Source organism: Rhipicephalus sanguineus, chromosome 4 (assembly GCF_013339695.2).
Source record: "Rhipicephalus sanguineus isolate Rsan-2018 chromosome 4, BIME_Rsan_1.4, whole genome shotgun sequence".
Classification (NCBI taxonomy): Eukaryota; Metazoa; Arthropoda; class Arachnida; order Ixodida; family Ixodidae; genus Rhipicephalus; species Rhipicephalus sanguineus.
In genome coordinates, this window is record NC_051179.1 from 111,186,418 (window position 1) to 111,205,457 (window position 19,040).

The following is a 19,040-nucleotide window of genomic DNA, read 5'->3' on the forward strand; positions in this document are numbered from 1 at the left end:
CACCTGTTTTTTTTCTTACAATGCTCTACAATGCCATGATATCCATTTCCACCCTTTCGTCCGGTTCTGGCGGTAGCCGTTGTCCCGGCCAAGTCGCTCAGTTTACACGTCCGCAGGTGGCAGATTGAGCCGCTTGGTTTCTCATCAGCGATTCGCGTCCCGGAGTCAGTACAAGTGTTTTGGGGAATGCATTCTGTATTCGGTAAGTGCGGTCGTGCTAACAATCATCATCATCATCATAATCATCATCATGATCAGCCGGACTGAACTCACTGCGGGGCAAAGGCCGCCCTTATGTTCCTCCAATGAAACCGGTCATATGCTTGCTGCGACCACGTTATACCCGCGAACTTCTTAATCTCATCTGCCCGCCTAACACTCTGTCCCCCCCTCGCGCGTTGGCTTTCTCTTGGAATCCTGTCTGTTACTCTTAATGATCAGCCCTTATCTTGATTACGCGCTACATGGCGTGCCCACGCCCATTTATACGTCTTGATTTGGACTACGATGTCCTAACCACCCGTTTGTTCTCTGACCCACCCTGCTCCCTTCTTGTCCCTTATTGCTACACCTATCATTTTCATTTCCATTGCTCGCTGCGTCATCCTCAATTGAAGTTGAACCCTCTTTGTAAGCCCCCAGGTTTCTGCTCCGTAGGAAAGTACCGGTAAGATGCAGTTGTTATATACCTTCCTCTTGAGGGATAGTGGTAAACTACCATTCATGGTTTCAGAATGCCTGCAGAGTGCGCTTCATCCCATTCTTATTCTTCTTGTTACTTCAGTTTCATGGTTCGGCTCCGCGGTCCCTGCCTGTCCTAAGCAGACGTATTATTTTACCACTTGCAGTGCCTCGCTACCTTTCGCAAAGCGCCGTTCTCGTCTGAGACTGTTGCACATTAGTTTTCTCCATATTAATTTTCACACCTACCATTCTGCTTTCCTCATCCAATTCAGTAATCATGAGTTGCCATTCATCGCCTGAGTCACTCATCAATGTAATCTCATCAGGGAATCGCAGGTTACTGCGGTACTCTCCATGAACTCGTACTGTTAATTAGCGGATGAATGGAATCATGGAGGCCAATTTGTCTGCCTGAATCGCGTGAGATGCATCGTCCTTTAAGCTTGTCACACCTCTTGTTAAAGGCTGTCAAGGAAAGGAAAATCATACAGGCCTAGTGCATTAAAAATTGCCTGACAAATATGCCAGTGCCAACACTTGTATTATAAGAAAAAGCGATAAAGATTTTGAGAGTGTGTTTTTCTTTAGTGATTGTGAGTGATGCGCGTATGTGTATTCCGTGATCACACAGAAGGTAGGTTTTCTGCAACTTGACTTTCAGTTGGCATTTTGCTCTAGTTCTCTGGTATTCGATGATTCGATGTCCTTCTTCTGGTCGCGCTGTTTCATCTTCTGTTGTAAATATGTATCAAGAAACCCTCGTACAGTTGTTACTAAAGCGATATCCAATTTGCACTGTAGAGATACGGTCGTACATGAAATCGTTAGCGCAATTGTAGGTTGTTTGACTGCAGTTGAAGTGCCCGATATGGTGAAGTATCGCTTCGTGCGATACATAATCGAAAGCTCTCTTGATGTCTAACGTTAGGATGACTCGCTGGCTGTGTGTAGTTATCGCATATGTTACTTACTCCTTGACCTGCAAGGCGATAACGTGTGTTGATGGGTATTTTCGAAGGCCAAAGATCTTAGTTGAGATGTGTGCTTGGTCTTCTAGGTGTGGATAAATGTTGTTGAACACCTTGCGTTTGGGTACTCTTGCAGCGAAAGAATTAGAATAGGCCGCAAGTTCTGATAGGCTAATGGGTTTCTAGGCTTTTTATTTATGTGTAGCTAAGCGAGTTTTCACACAGCCGACATCTTGCCCATGGGCCAACAGCCGTTAATGAATTCGAAGAAGGCATCTACAGCTGTCGCACCAGTGTTGCTAGATATCATATTGTGATTCGTTTCCTTGGCTGCGGAAGCGTTTCTAGCCAGTGTGGCAAGGGCTTCTTCCACTTAGGCTCTTGTGAAAGGTCGGCCAAGGTCTGGGCTGAGTTTCTCTTCATATTTTGATAATTCGGAGTGATTGCCACCTCAAGAAGTCTGTCGCAACTTCTCTTTAGTTGCTTTGTTGATATCTTCCTGTGTGCCTTGGAAGTTGTGGATGAGTCGTACGATGTACTCGTGCAGGATCGTCTTCATTTCTGTCTCACCTGCCGCACAAGGCGGATAATTTTCGTAATGTTGATTGGAGTGCCTCGTAATCTGAGCCATAACTGATTTCAATTCTCTCTGCCTATGGTATCAGCGAATAGGTTGGTATGTTAGGTTTTGCGTTCTAGAGCGACTCGAGCTATGAGTGATGCGGTAGTGCAGACCCCCGCCAATTTCGACCACCTGGGGCTCTTTACCATGTACTGAAATCATACAGTACAATGGCATCTAGCATTTCGCCTCCATTGAAATGCGACCGCAGTGACCAGGATCGAACCCACGTCTTCCGGCTCAGCAGCAGAGTACCGTAACTATTGGTCCACCGCGGCAACGTGCACTTCAGCTGCCCTAGGGATCTAAGCAATTTTTAGTGTGAGTTTTTGAATGCGAATCAATTCTTGGCGAACCAGGGCAAGGTTGCCGTTGGGCAGACTTGAAAAAGTGCCAGAACTCAAGCTGAAAGTAGCCAAAAGTAGCCTTGCCACTTAGGTTATTGTCAGATTTGCAGCGAAATTCAACAGAAGCGGTATTCTTACTTGAGCTTTGCATTGAAGCTTTATGTTCGGGGTCTCAAACACACGGCCCGCGGACGTTTCTGTGGCGGCCCGCGGCTTCACAAGGAATGAAATGTTTATGACTTAGCTTAATAGTACTCTGCTGATAATTCGACAGAATCAAACGCCTTGTCGTAATATATGAAGGCTATATATAGAGGTTGGTCATATTCCAGCGCATTTCTCTATCACCTGGTTGATAGCGTAAATATGGTCTACTGTCGAGTAGCCTGTACGAAATCCTGTTTGGTCCTTTGATTGACTGAATTCTAAGATTGTCTTAATTCTATTAGCTATTATCTTTGTAAATAGCTGGTGTGACAACGGACAGTAAGCTGATCGACCTGTAATTTTTGAAGTCCTTGACGTCCTCTTTCCAACGGATTAAGATGATGTTAGCATTCCTCCAAGATTCTGATACCTTCCTCGTCAAGAGACACTTCGTATACAGGGTGGCCAGGTTTTCTAACATAGCCTCTCCACCGTCTTTCAAGAGATCTGATGTCACCTTATCTTTTTGCTGAGAGCTTCGGTCGCACCTTTGATATACGGGATAGTTACTCTTTTCTAGGGATGGTGGGAAGTCGATTACTGAGGTTCGAAATGTGTAGTTCTTCGTTTCTGTTCTCTTATGATTTTTGAATGAATTAATTGGCACAACCACCGCGCCTAACTTTTTTGAGAGCTCTTATAATTTCTTTGTTTTGTTCTGCTTCCGATGTCCAATTATCTTCGACTATTTTTAACAAAAAGAGGTGATGACTGAACCCTCGTGACTTGCGGGGCGGTCATACTGAAAATGAAGGTAGCGGCTGGTGTGTGTTGGGTAGTCTTGGTGCCTGCAGAATGCTTCGAGCTCGTGGTGGCTATTGGGTGGCGGGCTCGAGCGCAACATCTCGATATAGCGGTTTTCTGCACTTTTTTTTCAAGTATATCGCGTTCTATTGCCCTTTGGAATGAACTTCAAGCAGCCAGGTTTCATTGTTATATAATTGTAGTCAACGTGTTATTTCACAATAGAAAACATACAGAGTTGACTATGCAGCAGCTTTTCATTGTTATAACCGCTATATTGTGAAAACCGGCATCGTTATAAGTGAGCTAAACCGTATATCTTATTTCGTAAGGAGAGAAAGAGAGAGAAAAGAAGGGAATAGGCGGGTAGGTGAAGGAAGCATACACTTGGTTGGCTACCTTACGCGTGGGGAAGGAAAATTTTAAATAAAAGTTAAGCTAGCGACGAAAAGGAAGAGTAGGAAAAATAAATAAAGAAGGGTCAGTGTAAACACACATAATACGAGTACGCGCTAAAGTTACTTTACAAACGTCCCCGAAGTCCGGTCGACTTCAAGCTGCAAATTATGGCTTTTCTGGCTTATATCGTGCAGAGATCCAGGCATGCTACAAAACATCTATGCACTGTCGGCTTTCGCCTAAGGAGTCCATCATAAACAACGAACAAATCTAAAACCTGAGGCGCTATTTCCGTCAACGCGCAGGTAGTTTTACGAGTCGGGTTAAACCATGCAGAAGAGCGACGTCAACGAGAACTTTTTTGTTAATGACGTTTTTTTCGCTATTCAGAATTCTTCTATTCTATATGCCGATCACATCAAGACTTTAAAGAACTTCAATCGGTTAGCGGCTGTCGCTTGCAGCAGTCGGGGTTATCTCCTTCTTCTCAATGGTGCAAGAGCAGTAACCTCTCCCTGAATGCTGCTCTAGACAAAAGTCGTAAGTAATTAAATTTACGTATGAGGTCTATAGAGAATTTTGAAATATGATATTAAAGAGAAGTGGCTCACGTGAAACGTGCGCTGATTTCAGAGGGTTTTGCTTTATTTTCGCGCTAAAAAACATTTATTTGTATTGTCATTAGAATGTATATTACATTAGCACTTCAGTAAATAAGGTTATTTGAATCTTTTATAAAATATCTGATAGTGTAATATACACTGCACTTGGAACCATTATTCACAATGTATGTGTGTTTTTATACTTCCTTATATGTACAGCATCAGCGGGAAGTGCACCTGGTGGGCTATCACTAAATATCGGACCGCATGGCTCTGGACTTCGCTCTTCAGGTTTGTCAACCTTTCATTGTGTCTGATAAGGCCTAGCAGGACCGACCGTTCCTCGCTAGACAGGACGGTTGGTCTCGCTGGGATGTTCAAGAGAAGTGGCTCAAATGATGCTTGCGCTGATTTCAGAAGGTTTTGCTTTGTTTTCGCGTTAAAAAACATTTATTTGTATTATCATTAGAATGTATATTCTATTAGCGCTTAAGTAAATAAGATTATTTGAACCTTTTATAAAATATCTGATAGTGTAATATGCACTGCACTTCGAACCATTAATCACAACATATGTGTGTTTTTATACTTCCTTATATGTACAGCATCAGCGGTGACTGCACATGGTGGGCCATCACTAGATCTGGGACTGCAGGGCTCTGGACTTCACTCTTCAGGTTTGTCAACCTCTCATTGCTTCGGATAAGGCCTAGCAGGACCGACCGTTACGCGCTAGGCAGGACAGTTGTTCTTGCTAGGCCTAATTTATGGAAGGAAAACGGCTGCGTTTGTGGCATTGTGCCAGTACCACACGTTTCTACGCCATATCGACCAGGGTTCGCAATTCTTCTATTTGTACCATCAGACCCGTCTGGATTTACAGTTTCATTATTAATGAGCCTGCCAGGCGCCCTATCAAGTGGGAAAGGCAGTTCGCTTGGAGAAGCCCCACCCGGAAGCAATTGTCCACTCATGATAAGCCAAGCACCAGCTGTTTCGCCTGTGGGAATTTTACCAGGAAGCAAACCAAAACCAACTTTATCAATTGTAATAGACGCAGGAGCGCCGAGTGGGTTCTCTGCCTCCTTTAATTCCGCAAAAGCGCAGTAGGGATAAATAGTAGAGAAAGAATCATGAAACGGGCAAAAATGAAGTGGATAAGGTTTATTCGCTTAAACGAAAGGTAAAACAAGGGGAAGAAATAAGTTGTACAAGTGATCTCACTTAGCCGGCAATCGATGTAGTTCGTACACAATGAATCAATAGGTGGACTTCAGCAGAAAACATGACGGGGCACAGCTGTGATCAATTACAACTGCGTTAGATATAAAAAATGACTTCCCTTGCATTATGAAAAGGTATATATAGCAAAGAAAGCCCGTGCATTTAGTTTGCTATAATAAGCACCCGAAAACTTACTAATATGCCGAATAAAAGTAACAACTTCAAAGCGCTAAAAAACAGGGACAAACGAAAAAGAGTGGACACGACGAGCGCTAGTCGTGTCCACTCTTTTTCGTTTGTCCCTGTTTTTTAGCGCTTTGAAGTTGTGCCATGATGTCTTACAAACTCGCCCAAGCTTCCGTGCTTCTACGAATAAAACTAAATTGAAATGATCGTTCTTCGGTTTCTACTTGCATCCACACTTGCCTTCTATTTCCGTCTAGCTATGAGATGGCTGCTTCGGGAAGTAAAAGACGGCGAAACTGTCACGCTTTGGTTTTTCGCTCTATTACGATAGCTTCACAAAACGGAGATATGTTATTCAGACAGCATTTTCCTAATATAGGTGACCCGCATGTGCCACCGCCGAGTGCCGCGGAATATTTAATGGATGTTTTGTCATTGAGAAGCGGCACACACTCAGGGGCATGAAGGCTGCAGAGAACAAAGTTCGCTCTCTATTAGTTTTAAGGTGAAAGCCTTAAATTTGTTGGTCTTATAGTCGTGTGAGGTTAAAAAAAATGGTTCAAAGAAAGCGAGCGTGCCAGCTCCTCGTGTGTTTCGGCCACTTAGTTTTTGGGGCGGGTCCGCCGCGGTGGTGGAGCGGTTACGGAGGTCGGATGCCTACCCGAAGACCACGGGTTCGATCCCGGCCGCGGTAGTTGCATTTCGATGGAGGCGAAATGCTACAGGCCCGTGTACTGTGCGATGTCGATGCACGTTAAAGAACACCAGATGGTCAAAATTTCCAGAGCCATCCACTACGGCGTGCCTCGTAATCATATCGTGGTTTTGGCACGTAAAACCCCAGATATTGATATTAGACAGTTATAGTTTAGCGTTAGCCTGATAGCGGGGGTTAAGAAAATAGCGTTACCGTGCCGCCAAGGTTGGTTCCCCTATACCTTCCGTGGCAATATTGTCTATTAGTTCCCATTAATATGATGTCTAACAAATAAAAACGAGCCCTTCAAAGTCATCTTTCCTTTATAACTGAGTCTAAGTGAGATCCACTTTGTTTCGCTGACTTGTAGCCGTCAGTGAAAATTCACCGATGATTACGACACTGCCTAATGCGAATTCTGAGCGTAGCCTCGTGTTGGGGCAGCGCCAACTGTGTTTTAAATTTTGGCTTACGGCAGTCGAGCAATGTAACATTCATTACATATTGCCACAGAAAGTGCCAGCGCTCGAGCGCTACGCATACCACTCTGTGCATTGCAGGCGTCGCGAACCAAGCGAAACGCCGAGATCCCCGTTACGACAAGCGAAGACAGCCGCAGTGCACGTGCCAGCCCTGCATGCGTACAAGCTCCGACCGAAGGGCCAGCGCGCGTGACGGAGGAAGAAAGCTAGGTTAGAGACCAGTGGCTCGCGATATCGACAGACCCCGCGTTCCCTCTCTTTCGTCCTCGTTCGCTCTATAGGTTACGCCGACGCCAACGGTGACGTCGTTCAACGCAGGAACGGGTGCCTGAGCTGCGCTCTAAAACGCCAGGCTTGCTCGTAACGCGCAGCACAGTCCCAGGTGAAGGTGGAAGAGCGGCCTTTCTACAGCCTGTTCTAAACTCTCTTGGGGCAACTAACACATGTACACGTGCAATTTTAGAAGAACTTGTTGCTGAGAGAGTTGGTGCATCCTAATACAAAAGGGATAACTGCGCTACCTGACACACACGTAACAACCATACACACACACACAGGCGCAGTGTGCACCTGCGTGTGTGTATGGTTGTTACGTGTGCGTCAGGTAGCGCAGCTATCTCTTTTGTATTAATATACACATGGAAGGTATCCACTACGCCATAAATTATAATTTTTGTGATGTAGGGAAGCACTCACTACGACATTATTCGTCTTTCTGCGTATAAGCGAGGTACCCGCTACTCATGTGTAAGCTATTAAGTGCACTTTGTTGATGTAGCTGATGACGATCACGAATTATGGCTGAGCACTTTGCAGTGGGTGGGAAGCTTTAAACCACAAACTCGTTGCGCAATTAGCATGAGCCTGGTCGTTATTTTATCCTTCTGCCACACTATATTACTTAGGCTAACGCGATTCTTTGCCCGGCATGACGCCTGCATAGGGTCTTTTTGCAAACGAGTTTCAAGCACCAGCGTGGTTCTGTGGTAGAATGCTCGACTGCCACACAGAGGACCAAAGTTCAACTCCCACTCCATCCTGGATACTTTTTTCTCATTTATTTTTTTATGTCTATCGGTTACGCAGACTTCAACGGCGACGCTGCTGAACTGAGAAACGGACGCCTAAGAGCTGCGCTCTAAAAAAGTCACAGTTTGACCACAGAGGCGAAGCGATGAATGTGATAGCAACAAATTAGTAGGCCACACGAAGAAAGGCTATAGCAGCTCACTCCTGTAGAAAACACTGCCGCTGCAGCCAGCGAAGTGAAATCAATGCGGTCTATGGCTGAAACGCAAAATTTTCAATGAAAGAACTAAGCGCTCGAGCAGAGCCCTGTAGGGAAAAGTACGGAGCCGAAGGCCGGTGGTTTGACTAGGCGAAAGATCGGCAGGGGGACGCTCAGCGCACCCTTTGGCCCTTTGCGCCATCTCACGTGTGATAGTGGACACGCCTCTGCCACGCTGAAGCACATCAGAGATTTACGTATCACCAGCGGTAAATGGCGCACATAAAGAGCTCGCCGCTAGGATACCGGAGGTTATATGAGTTGTGGCCGACTGGCTAACCGCGTCGCGCCGTGGAGTAAAGTGTCACAGGATCAGAGGAAGGAGTGCATATCGAGTAGCAGTGTCTATTATGTGCATGTTGATGCCATCTTTGCGCGAGATTCACCATATCCGGTGCCCACGTATACGTTAAGAACTCCAGCTACCGCAAGGGTTACATCATGATCATAGGTGTCAGTCATCGGCATGAGGATGTGCCACTAGGCATCAACGTGAGTGGGTCCACATCAAGCGGTGCCATACCTGCCGAACAACTGTAGACATTGTACAAACTCTCATACACCAATGCACTATAAACAATCCACTACTTCTGGGACGAGACGTTTCACTTTCGTGTTATACCGATTCCTAGGCCGGAGGGATGAGCCATCCGATGATCTGATGGGCACATGGCATTGTACTTTGGTCAAAGGTGGATGGTCTTGGTGTGAGTACAACACCACATGAGGTGCAGAAAGTTTCAAGAGAGATGGGGTGAGAGTGAAAAATACAAACGAATAAGAAGCGAAACTAGAAGACGGATTTCGTCTTCGAGTCATCTTATGTTAATTCTAAAGAAAGGCCTTGTGATCTTTTGTACAAGCGCTTTATTATTATTTTTGGAAACAAAACATACTCTCAGGGCCCGTATTCACAAAAATGTCCTACGCTAAATATTTCCATGAGGGAATATTTCAGCCAGTCACGATGTGGGGCGTATCATTAGCGGAGGAGGCATACCAATAGAAAAATACCCTCACAAAAAAGAATTTTCGTGCATGCGGCCTTTCGAAGGTTATTTCATAATGTTTTCTTTTACCTCTGAATATATTTTGACAGTAGCCTAACGTACTCTTCTGTATAAAAAGCGGGTGCTGAATCGTGGTGCACAACATTGGCTTTTCAACTTGCGATGTTAAAGGGGTCGTGAAGCACCTCTTGGGCTTGCTGAAAAAGCATGTCCTGCGGAAAGTTGACACGGCTATGAACTGCTCATCCAAATATTGCAGTCGTGCGCGTCGCGTAAAGGCTACAAGCGGAGCGCGAAGTTGCTGTTTTCTCAGGCGCCCTCTTTTTAAACAGAGGCCGGTTCTCAGTCTCGTCGGTGGGCGGGGCGTCTGCCAGTTGACGTCACCGGTCTGTTTCTCCGCGTCGCAAAAGTCATAGCAACTTTATTGGCCAATAGCCGACATAAATCCAGAGTGGTGTTTGGGTCAGAAGCGCTTGTTGCGCCGCTGATACTGAGTATAATAGTTGTTGTATTTAAATAAACAGGCTGAAATAGGGAAAAATTTTGTTGCGAGTTTTCAAAAAGATGACTCACTACTGGTACTGGTAGAAGCCAACTGCCGCCTGCTGAACTCAGCGCGCCCGCGCACGTTCGAGCGTAACCTAAATATGGCCACATTGCGTTTTCGGTATAGGAGCCTCTTGTGCCTCGCTTGTTTCGATTAGTTTTGAATGTCATAACTGCCTTAAAATCTTACAAACCTTGTCTGTGGCGTTGAGTTCCCACGCCACGAATCTCGTGCTGACTTGATAAGTGCGAGCACAGATCGAGTTGCAAGCATGTTCCTAATTAACAGGCTGGAGAGCGGCCCCTCGCGAACAATGAGGGTTGGATTATAGGTGAGAGTTTTAAGACTATTATTCTTTTGACAGAGAATGCACGCGATCATTTAACCTTTGGATAATACACTTCACGTCAAAGATACCACGAATATGGATTCAGCGGTAAGGTCGAAATAATACAACCTGAATTTCACTGCCAACTCACTGAGAGTACTTTTGCTTCTAGTCGCCTCCAAAGAGCAACTGTCGGCCTGTGGTTACCCTTACGTAAGGCCACTACATAATTTGTGGGTCGTCATGCAGGCCGAAGTGAACGCCTTCGGCTCCGAATTCCTCGGTTCGTCGTGTCGTGCCGCAATAAAAATGATAAACGTGCACCCTCTTGAGTGGTTCTCCATATATCAACAATGCTTCGCTCGGCCGAAATTCGCGGATACCAGCGTGCCAAAGGTATCTTCAGTTGGCCGAACGTACCTGTATTTCATGGGCATATGCTGTGGGGCAATTTTAGTAATTTCTGCCGCGAGCTGCACGCGTCCAGTGGCATCAGCGTGTTCTGAGCTGTTCTAAGACCGCCTGTGTTTGCACTGTAGGGGCCTGGTCCATCCGCCGGGCAGAACCCCTCAGAGACGAGGACGAGACGCTGAGCACGGCCGCTCGATCTCCCCGTGCACTGAGCAACACGTCTTATCATTCCAAGATTCGGCCGCGACTCATTATCAACGGCCACTGAGCGCGAGCCGCAAGTGTGTCTGTGTCCATCGTTCTCTTCTACCGTCGGCGCGCTCGCGGCTGCCACTCCCATATCATATAAATGTTACACACGCAGGCGCCACAGTTACAAAGATATCGTAACGCGTCTACATTAGGTGCATTTAAAGCGCACCTACTGTCGCGAGCTGCACGCAGGGGCACCAGCGCCTTCTGAGCAGCTGAAAGATAATCTATTTCCACAGTTAGCACTTATTTGCAATTCGCGCTTTAGTGTGGCATACAGTGGATTTCTATAGCTGATATTTTGTATTTAGTTGCTTTCATACTCGGATACTACCTGCTAATTAACCGTTATTGATAAGCATCACACCACCGCGTTAAAGCGAATGCCAAAAGCGTGCTCCGATGTCAAGCTAATCTAGTAATGTTGGTCAAGCACAACATTCACAAATTTACCAGTGACATGACTGCCGCAAATTAAAGAAGTTAATGCACTTTTACTTCTCCCTTGTCAACGTCCATGTGTAGTTGGCACTCCTCTTGCACAGATCACGCAGTATGAATTAAAAAAAAAAACGTGTATTACACTCCTCCTCAATGAAACAGCTGTTCTTCAGAAAATTATGGTTCGTTTGAATTGATAGTATACTATATTCACAGCAGTAGACAGGTTGGCTTGTAAGCAATTCAGAATTTTACATACATAACAAAGAAACACGAGGACTATGGGAAATAGGCACAAAACTGGAAAAGCTCGGTCGTATGTGCACTCCCTCGTCCACCTGCACATTATGTTGAATTTCATTTATACAACACGCACCTTCAATTATGTTACAACAAATGAAATATCACCCAATCTACGTTAGAACACAATGATGACTTGTTGAAAAACTGCCTGTCACCTATTTTTCTTCCACAATGTGTTCTAATGTGTAAATTATCTGTTCTATTTGTTTGGCAACAAAACACAAGTCGTTACATTGAGCGAGCAGTGTTTCAGCAAGTTTCATTGCATGCAAAAGTTTATTTCTTCCATTTGCATGCACGACAAATAGTCCTACCTCAACTGATACATGAAACAGTGTTCGCACTATTTTATTGGACTCAAAACAGTAGCAGTTCTCATGTCAGTGTAGGCACATGTATATTTCTATTGCTGTGCAAAGAACCTGCACCCAATACTGAACACGTGGAACCAAATATACAGCACAGCCCAATCACTGTATATAATTCACAGCAGTAAATCAACACGAAAGTAGCGTGTAAAACCTCCTCATAATGAATATTGACATTATGCCTATTGACAGCATCTAAGCACAATCGAAAGAAATGGGATGCACAAGGAACTTGGTGTCAGCCTACACATGAAGGCAACTAAATTTGTACAATAAGGCTAGCTTTACTTTTGAGAAATATGTAACCATGCAGATAGGCATGTCCTAGTTTTTTATTGCATTAGTTTGCACTACGGCATCAAAACATCTCGCACATGATCACAGAGTTGAGTTTCCTGCAGAAAAGTGTAAAATTGATTGTAGATCCACTTACCATGATTTATAAAACCATTCAGCAATGCCCACAAAATGACAACGCTGCCTTCATATACTGCTGCACATACTTGCTCACAGATATCTGAAAACTATGTGAATTTCTGGAATTATGCTTGGGAACTTGTCGACGTTGTCACATGACTACAATGTACTCATACTTTTAGTATGCATAATTAGTACATCTATGTTTACAATATATCCATGCCAGCTAGTGCCATTTGCAAAATTCCCCCCTTCATGGCTTATGCATAATTACTACATTTAAAATTAAGCCCAGCATTATGGCTGAAAGGTCAACTTGAAGTTAGGCAAGCACATGGTTAAACTTAAAAGTTGCCTATAAATAGTGGCTGATGGCTTGGCACATTAAAGGCTAGGACTTCATGTGACGCCAACAGGCTGAAAAAGGGTTTTCCACACTCGTCGTTATGGCTACTGGCGGCGCTGACTGACGCTCCCACGTTTAAATGTACATATATACCCTATAATGTGGACGGGGTGATGGCCGCCGCGGTAGCTCAGTTGGTAGAGCATCGAACGCGTTATTCGAAGGTCACAGGTTCGATCCCTGCCCTCAGCAAGTTATCTTTTCGTCCACTTTTCTTTCTTCATATTTACCTTACATTTACTACTAAAAGCATGCCCTATACTTCCTTGGCATTATTGTCTGTTAGTGCTCATTAATATTGTGTATAACAAAGAAAAACGAGCCCTTGAAATTAACACTTCTTTCCTTCATTCATAGCGAGGGTCTCGTTCTGGCAGGCATGATTCTTTCAGGTAGTATGGGAGGGAAGATTGGTCAGCTACCACCTCGTAATAAGTTCACGTGATACGTGACGCCAACAGGCAGAAAAAGAGTGTTCCACATTCGTCGTCATGGCTACTGGCGGCGCTGACTGACGCTCCCCTATAAAGTGAACGGGGAGATGGCCGCCGTGGTAGCTCAGTTGGTAGAGCATCGAACGCGTAATTCGAAGGTCGCAGGTTCGGTCCCTGCCCACGGCAAGTTATCTTTTAGTCCACTTTTCTTTCTTCAGAATTACGTTACATTTACTACTAATAACATCCCCTATACTTCCTTGGCATTATTGTCTGTAAGTGCTCATTAATACTGTGTATAACAAAGAAAAACGAGCCTTTAAGATTAACACTTCTTTCCTACATTCATAGCGAGGGTCTCATTCTGACAGGCATGATTCTTTCAGGTAGTATGGGAGGGATTATTGGTCAGCTGCCAGCTCGTAATAAGTTCACGTGATACGTGACGCCAACAGGCAGAAAAAGAGTGTTCCACATTCGTCGTCATGGCTACTAGCGGCGCTGACTGACGCTCCCAAGTTTAAATGTACATATATACCCTATAATGTGGACGGGGAGATGGCCGCCGCGGTAGCTCAGTTGGTAGAGCATCGAACGCGTTATTCGAAAGTCGCAGGTTCCGTCCCTGCCCGCGGCAAGTTATTTTTTTGTCCACTTTTCTTTCTTCACATTTACCTTACATTTACTACTAATAACATCCCTATACTTCCTTGGCATTATTGTCTGTTAGTGCGCAGTAAGGCATGTTGCACTGTCGTCAAACCACGCTTTTCGCCTCCAACGGCGAGAGCAGGCACAAAACGCGCACACACGGCCGACACAGCTGGGCAGTTCAGAAGCGGCGGTCACAAGGCCAAGGTGATCCCATGACGGCTTTGCTTGGGCATCACGCACGCTGCTGGGGCCAGCCTAAAACGGCTCTGTTCTTGCGTTCTTTCTTTCTTGCTTTTCTTTTTTCCTTCGCGCGCGCATACGTCGCGACGCTTTCTGCCATCTCGCTTGTATTCCGACGCGTGTGATTGTCTGATTTCCTCGCTATTGACGACGAGCAGGCAGGCTGCAGCCGTCCGAAGGTCGAAGGGCCTTTTGTCTCGTTTCCTCCCGTTCACAGCGGCGGCTTAAAAAGAATCGCGATCTTTTTTTCTGTTTCTGGTCTTTTGCGTCGCGTTTTTTCCGCACGGGATTTTATTCCAAGCAATGAGGCAGGCGGCCTTGGCCAGTTCGTTATCTAAAAGCGTATACTTAGTGTGCATGCCGTGCCAATCGGCCACATCGATGGCTTGCCGGCTTTTCCTTTTAGTTTAATTTTATTTAATGGAAAAACCACATATGCGAAGTCACGAAGCGAAGTAACTACAGTATCAATGCGAAGTATTAGTGCGAAGTATCAGCAGCAGCCGCCAACACCGCCAAGTTACGCGGAAAAGAAACCACACAACATTGAAGCGAGGTGACGTAATGCACTGGGCGGGGCACCTCGAACGGCGCTGCCCTCTCCTCCTGAATGAAGCGAGTTGAGTGCGAATGAGTTGAAAAGGGACGAAGAGTTGAGGTAAAACTCGCTCAGTCAGGTAAATGTAGCGATCGCTATATCTCCGGTCCTACTTTCTTTTCGAAAAATTATTTCGGCTATATATTCGTACGATGTTTCTCACGCGGAGCGCGAGGGGTGGTTCATGAACCCTTTAATAGTAACACTAATGCGCTTGTGAAAGCTTATACTGCTGGGCGAGGTATGACCCAGTAATATAGAAACGCCGCGAATTCGTGAGGCGGTGACAAATTCGGGAACGAGACGGTCGTTTCATTAGATGATATTTTCGCTTGCTCAGTAGGGCAGCCCTCGTAAAAAGTTTTTATGTATCTTATCGCGCTATGTCGCTCTTATTAAACTTACTTATGAGATGTATAGAACATCTCGGAATATGATGTTGAAGAGAAATGGCTCTTGTGAAGCGTAGGCCGACTTCGTCGGTGAATGCTCTAATATTGCGCTGGAAAAAATATTTTCATTTTCTTTGGAATATATATTCTCTCAGCTATTGGGTATATAAGACCATTCCTATGATTTTGAATATCTGTCAGAGAGTGATGAGCATTGCACTTCAAATCATTCGTCACTACATGTGTTTTTATACTTCGTTTGATGTACAGCATCAGCGGCGGGTGCAGCCAGTGGGTCATCTCTAAACCTTGGACTGGCACACCCTGGCCATGGACCTTCGGGTTTGTCTGCCCTTCATGGTGTCGGATCACGCGTAGCAGGACCGACAACTTTGCTTGGAGCAGGCATATCTCCTGGTGGAGCAAATATTGTAGGAAGGGGTCACGCAGCGCCTGGTGGTCTCCAGCCAGTACATGTTCATACACGACATGGCACAAGGGTAACAATTACTCCGCCTCCTCTACCAGGAGGCCCATCCAGACAACCAGTGCCATTACCGGGTGCGCCACATGCAATACCGAGTGGCAAAGGCGGTTCACTCGGAGTAGACACATCGACAAGCCACCTTCCACCCCCATTAGGCCAAGTACCAGCGGTTCCGCCCGTGGTCATTGTGCCAGGAGGCAAACAGAGCCCAAGCCTACCAGACGTAAAAGGCGGATAGGGGCCTGGTGCCCCTCTGCCTCTTCTATCCGGACGAAAATTAGTGGGCTAAAACAATAGAAAGAAGAGGATTACAAATCCGGACAAAGTGAACTCGCCTACACAAAAACTAAAACAATAAGGAATAGACAGGATAAGTGATCTCAATTAGGTGGCCATCGATGTAGTTTGATCACAATAAATCATTACATTGGACATTTATTCCAGTAGAAAGCGAGACGGTGCACGGCTGTCTTAAATAAAACTGCTGCATAAATGAAAGGGACTTGACTTGCATTAAGAAAATAGATTCATGGAAGAAATTGAGCTTTTTTTTAATTCAGTATAACACCCGTACACTTGCCTAAATTCCACGGAAAAGGAAATTTATATTATGGTTCTTCGATTTCTACTTGCATCCATCTGAGCTATTTCCATCTAGGTATGTTACAGCTGCATCGGGAATTAAAAGACAACAAAGCTCAAGCGCCTGCGTGTTTCATGCTGGTACCGTTGCTTCGCACGAGCCAGATTGAAACATTATTTTACCGCGGAGTTGTGCTTTTTCTTATGCATTTACGTGCTCGCAAAAAGCTATCATCATAATAGAGGGTTTGAGAATTGGGGACCCAAGACGCTGGGCCCCCAAGCTGCGTTGGGCAGCCTGCTCTTGCGCAGCAGAGGTTGAGTATTGAGCCAACGCAGGCTACGTTGGGTCAAGCGCACGGAGCGCCACGCGTGACAAAATTTAAAATCATGCGAGACGTGGGCCATACTGTTCCGTCGCCCGCGCTTCGTCTGTGTCTTCTCGCTGCAGTGACCAAAGACGCCTTGGGGTCCCACGCTAGTTTTCAACTTTTGTGTCTCGGGTCAACGCGAGCGCAAGAGCCCAAGAGTGGCTTGGGTTCTGCGCATGCGCCCTAGCGGCTCGCAAGCTTCTTGGGGCCCCAATTCTTCAACACTCTAATGAATGGCACCTATCATTCTAGTGCCTGCAACGCAATACCTAGACCAGCGTGCGCTCACTTCGTCCTCTTCTTCATCTGCTGCTTCGCTCCTCGAACATGTGTGCCCGGCGCGCGCTCTCCCGCTGCGCCGATTTTTCCAGCGCGGGATGCAATAACTTCGACGGGCGAGGGAAAGAGTACAGTGATAAAGAAAGAGAGAAATAGAGAGAAAGAAAGAGAAAAGAAGACAGAAAGACAGAGAAAGAACCACACAGAGACAGAAAAATATAGGAAGAAACACACACAGAAAAGAGGTAAAAAAAATCTCATCATCTCCTCGTGCTAAGGCACACGCCTCCGGACTTTGTTATTAAATTTCTTCCAATCCAATCCAATCTCCCTGTAGAGGGAAGCATGAGTAGTATGCGAAGCAGCCATGAGTCCGGCTTAGATTTCTGTAAATGTTTTATTTTCTTCATCACTGTTCATGGTCCTTCCATTCGTGGTTCCCCTGATGTTGTTACTCGTCATATATGACTTTAAGCTCTGGGGAACGGTTCGCCTGATGTTGTTACCCGTCATATATGATTTTAGGCTCAGGAGAACGTTTCCCCTTGAGTATAACTGCGTTGTGGTCCAAAAGTATTAAGTTAATGGCTCTTGCTGCAAAGGTTGTAGCTTGAAGTTTGAGAATGCGATGTCAACGCGCCCGTTTCGCTACGGCTTCGCGAGACCGCCGCTCCGGATCGGCTGGGGCACTGGCTACTCCGACGCGACGCTAGAGTGACCTAGAATAGGGGGAGTGTCCAAAGCGCCACGCGAATACATGGGAGGAGCGAGGGCCTTTTGCGGTGAACTCCCACGCCGCGGCGCTGCCGTGCCGGACCCGTGGACTTTCTCCGCGGCGGAAGCCGCGCCAAAGCGGCGAGCGTCTGCTACGCGCCTGATATTTTGCCCGCTATTAGCCAAAACTGTGGAAATTAGGGCAATATTTAATACTGCGTCACTGAAACATAATACTGCAGCGACTCAGCGCACAGGGAACACGTTTGGGCATTGTGAAACGTTAATTTTGTATATTTTCTTTCAGCTGGTTTGTCACCGCAATGGTCTACACTTACGCGGCTGCTTGAGGAACGCATTCTGCGCGCAAGTCATCATGCGGAAAGGCGCTTAATGTACTTTCGTGAGGAATGACGAACATAAATGTGCTGCAGATGAGAATAAGCTGGAGATCGCGAAGATAACCAGGAGATGACGTAGCAGAAAAGCACGTATGAAATGGCTACCTCATGCTAACGCGTTTGCACCCTTCATATCCTTTCTTTTTTTCGTGCGTTCGATTTGTTTTACAAGGCTGCTCTGCTGTTTCAACCGTTTTCGTGCGAAGGCGAATGTGTCCGTCGGCGTGGCCGCGGCACCAAATAAAAAAATTACTAGCATAACTCTCGCGTCTCGTTAACTTTGCATGCACGAAAATTGGCATGGTCATCACATGACGTCACGTTGAATGACTTTAGGACGACGTCATAGTGACGTCACAAATTTGGTCGATCTGTGACGTCATCACGTGATGATTTTGTGCATCACTCGTGTTGGCGGTTCAGGACGTCAATGGTCAGTTTTCGTGTTTGGAGGCATCTAAGGCTTTTGCTTTTAAAAAACAACACAAGTCAAAGTAAATGAAACGATAACAGTGCAACACCGTGTATGCTTAACTTCATGTTTCCAACGATCACCCGAAAACAAACGTGATTCTTAGTTCAGAGCAACTGATTACACGCGTCTGCGGGACAAAAGAGGCTTGCTTTAGCCGCCCTGTCCTCTCTTTATATTTTTTAAAGAGATGACTAGACACGTAGTTTCAGTACTCCGGGGCTTCAGTATGCGGTCGGGTGCCGTGTTGACGCGCAGTCGATTGCCACGAAAACAATTGTATTTTATGTAACTACTCGTCCACATCTTTTTCTAAAGTCTCTGAACCGCGCGAACGCTAACCGCCGTGAACCGTGAAAATATCTGAGGTTGAGAATTAGTTGTTTGAAACTGTTTTCATTTCGTACGGTGAAGGGTTGAAGCAATGCACGCATCTCGCTCAAACGTCTCATACTGACGTTCAGCGATCCCTGTAGATAGAAA

General features: G+C 45.8%; 1 protein-coding gene and 1 non-coding gene across 4 annotated transcripts in view; both read left to right on the top strand.

The window, feature by feature from the left end:
• The window catches only part of LOC119390558 (uncharacterized), a 145,436-nt gene that overhangs the window by 17,198 nt on the left and 109,198 nt on the right, over nucleotides 1-19,040 (top strand). Inside the window, exons 4-6 of one of the 3 annotated variants that reach the window (XM_037658159.2) lie at nucleotides 4,793-4,864; nucleotides 5,179-5,250; nucleotides 15,522-15,593. In XM_037658159.2, the coding sequence (XP_037514087.2) occupies nucleotides 4,793-4,864; nucleotides 5,179-5,250; nucleotides 15,522-15,593 (216 nt within the window). The remainder of the gene's footprint in view (nucleotides 1-4,792; nucleotides 4,865-5,178; nucleotides 5,251-15,521; nucleotides 15,594-19,040) is intronic. The other 2 variants (XM_049414867.1, XM_049414868.1) reach the window with 2 other exon arrangements.
• On the top strand, nucleotides 13,481-13,553 carry Trnat-cgu (transfer RNA threonine (anticodon CGU)). The gene has a single exon. It is a non-coding gene; the product is annotated as a tRNA-Thr (tRNA).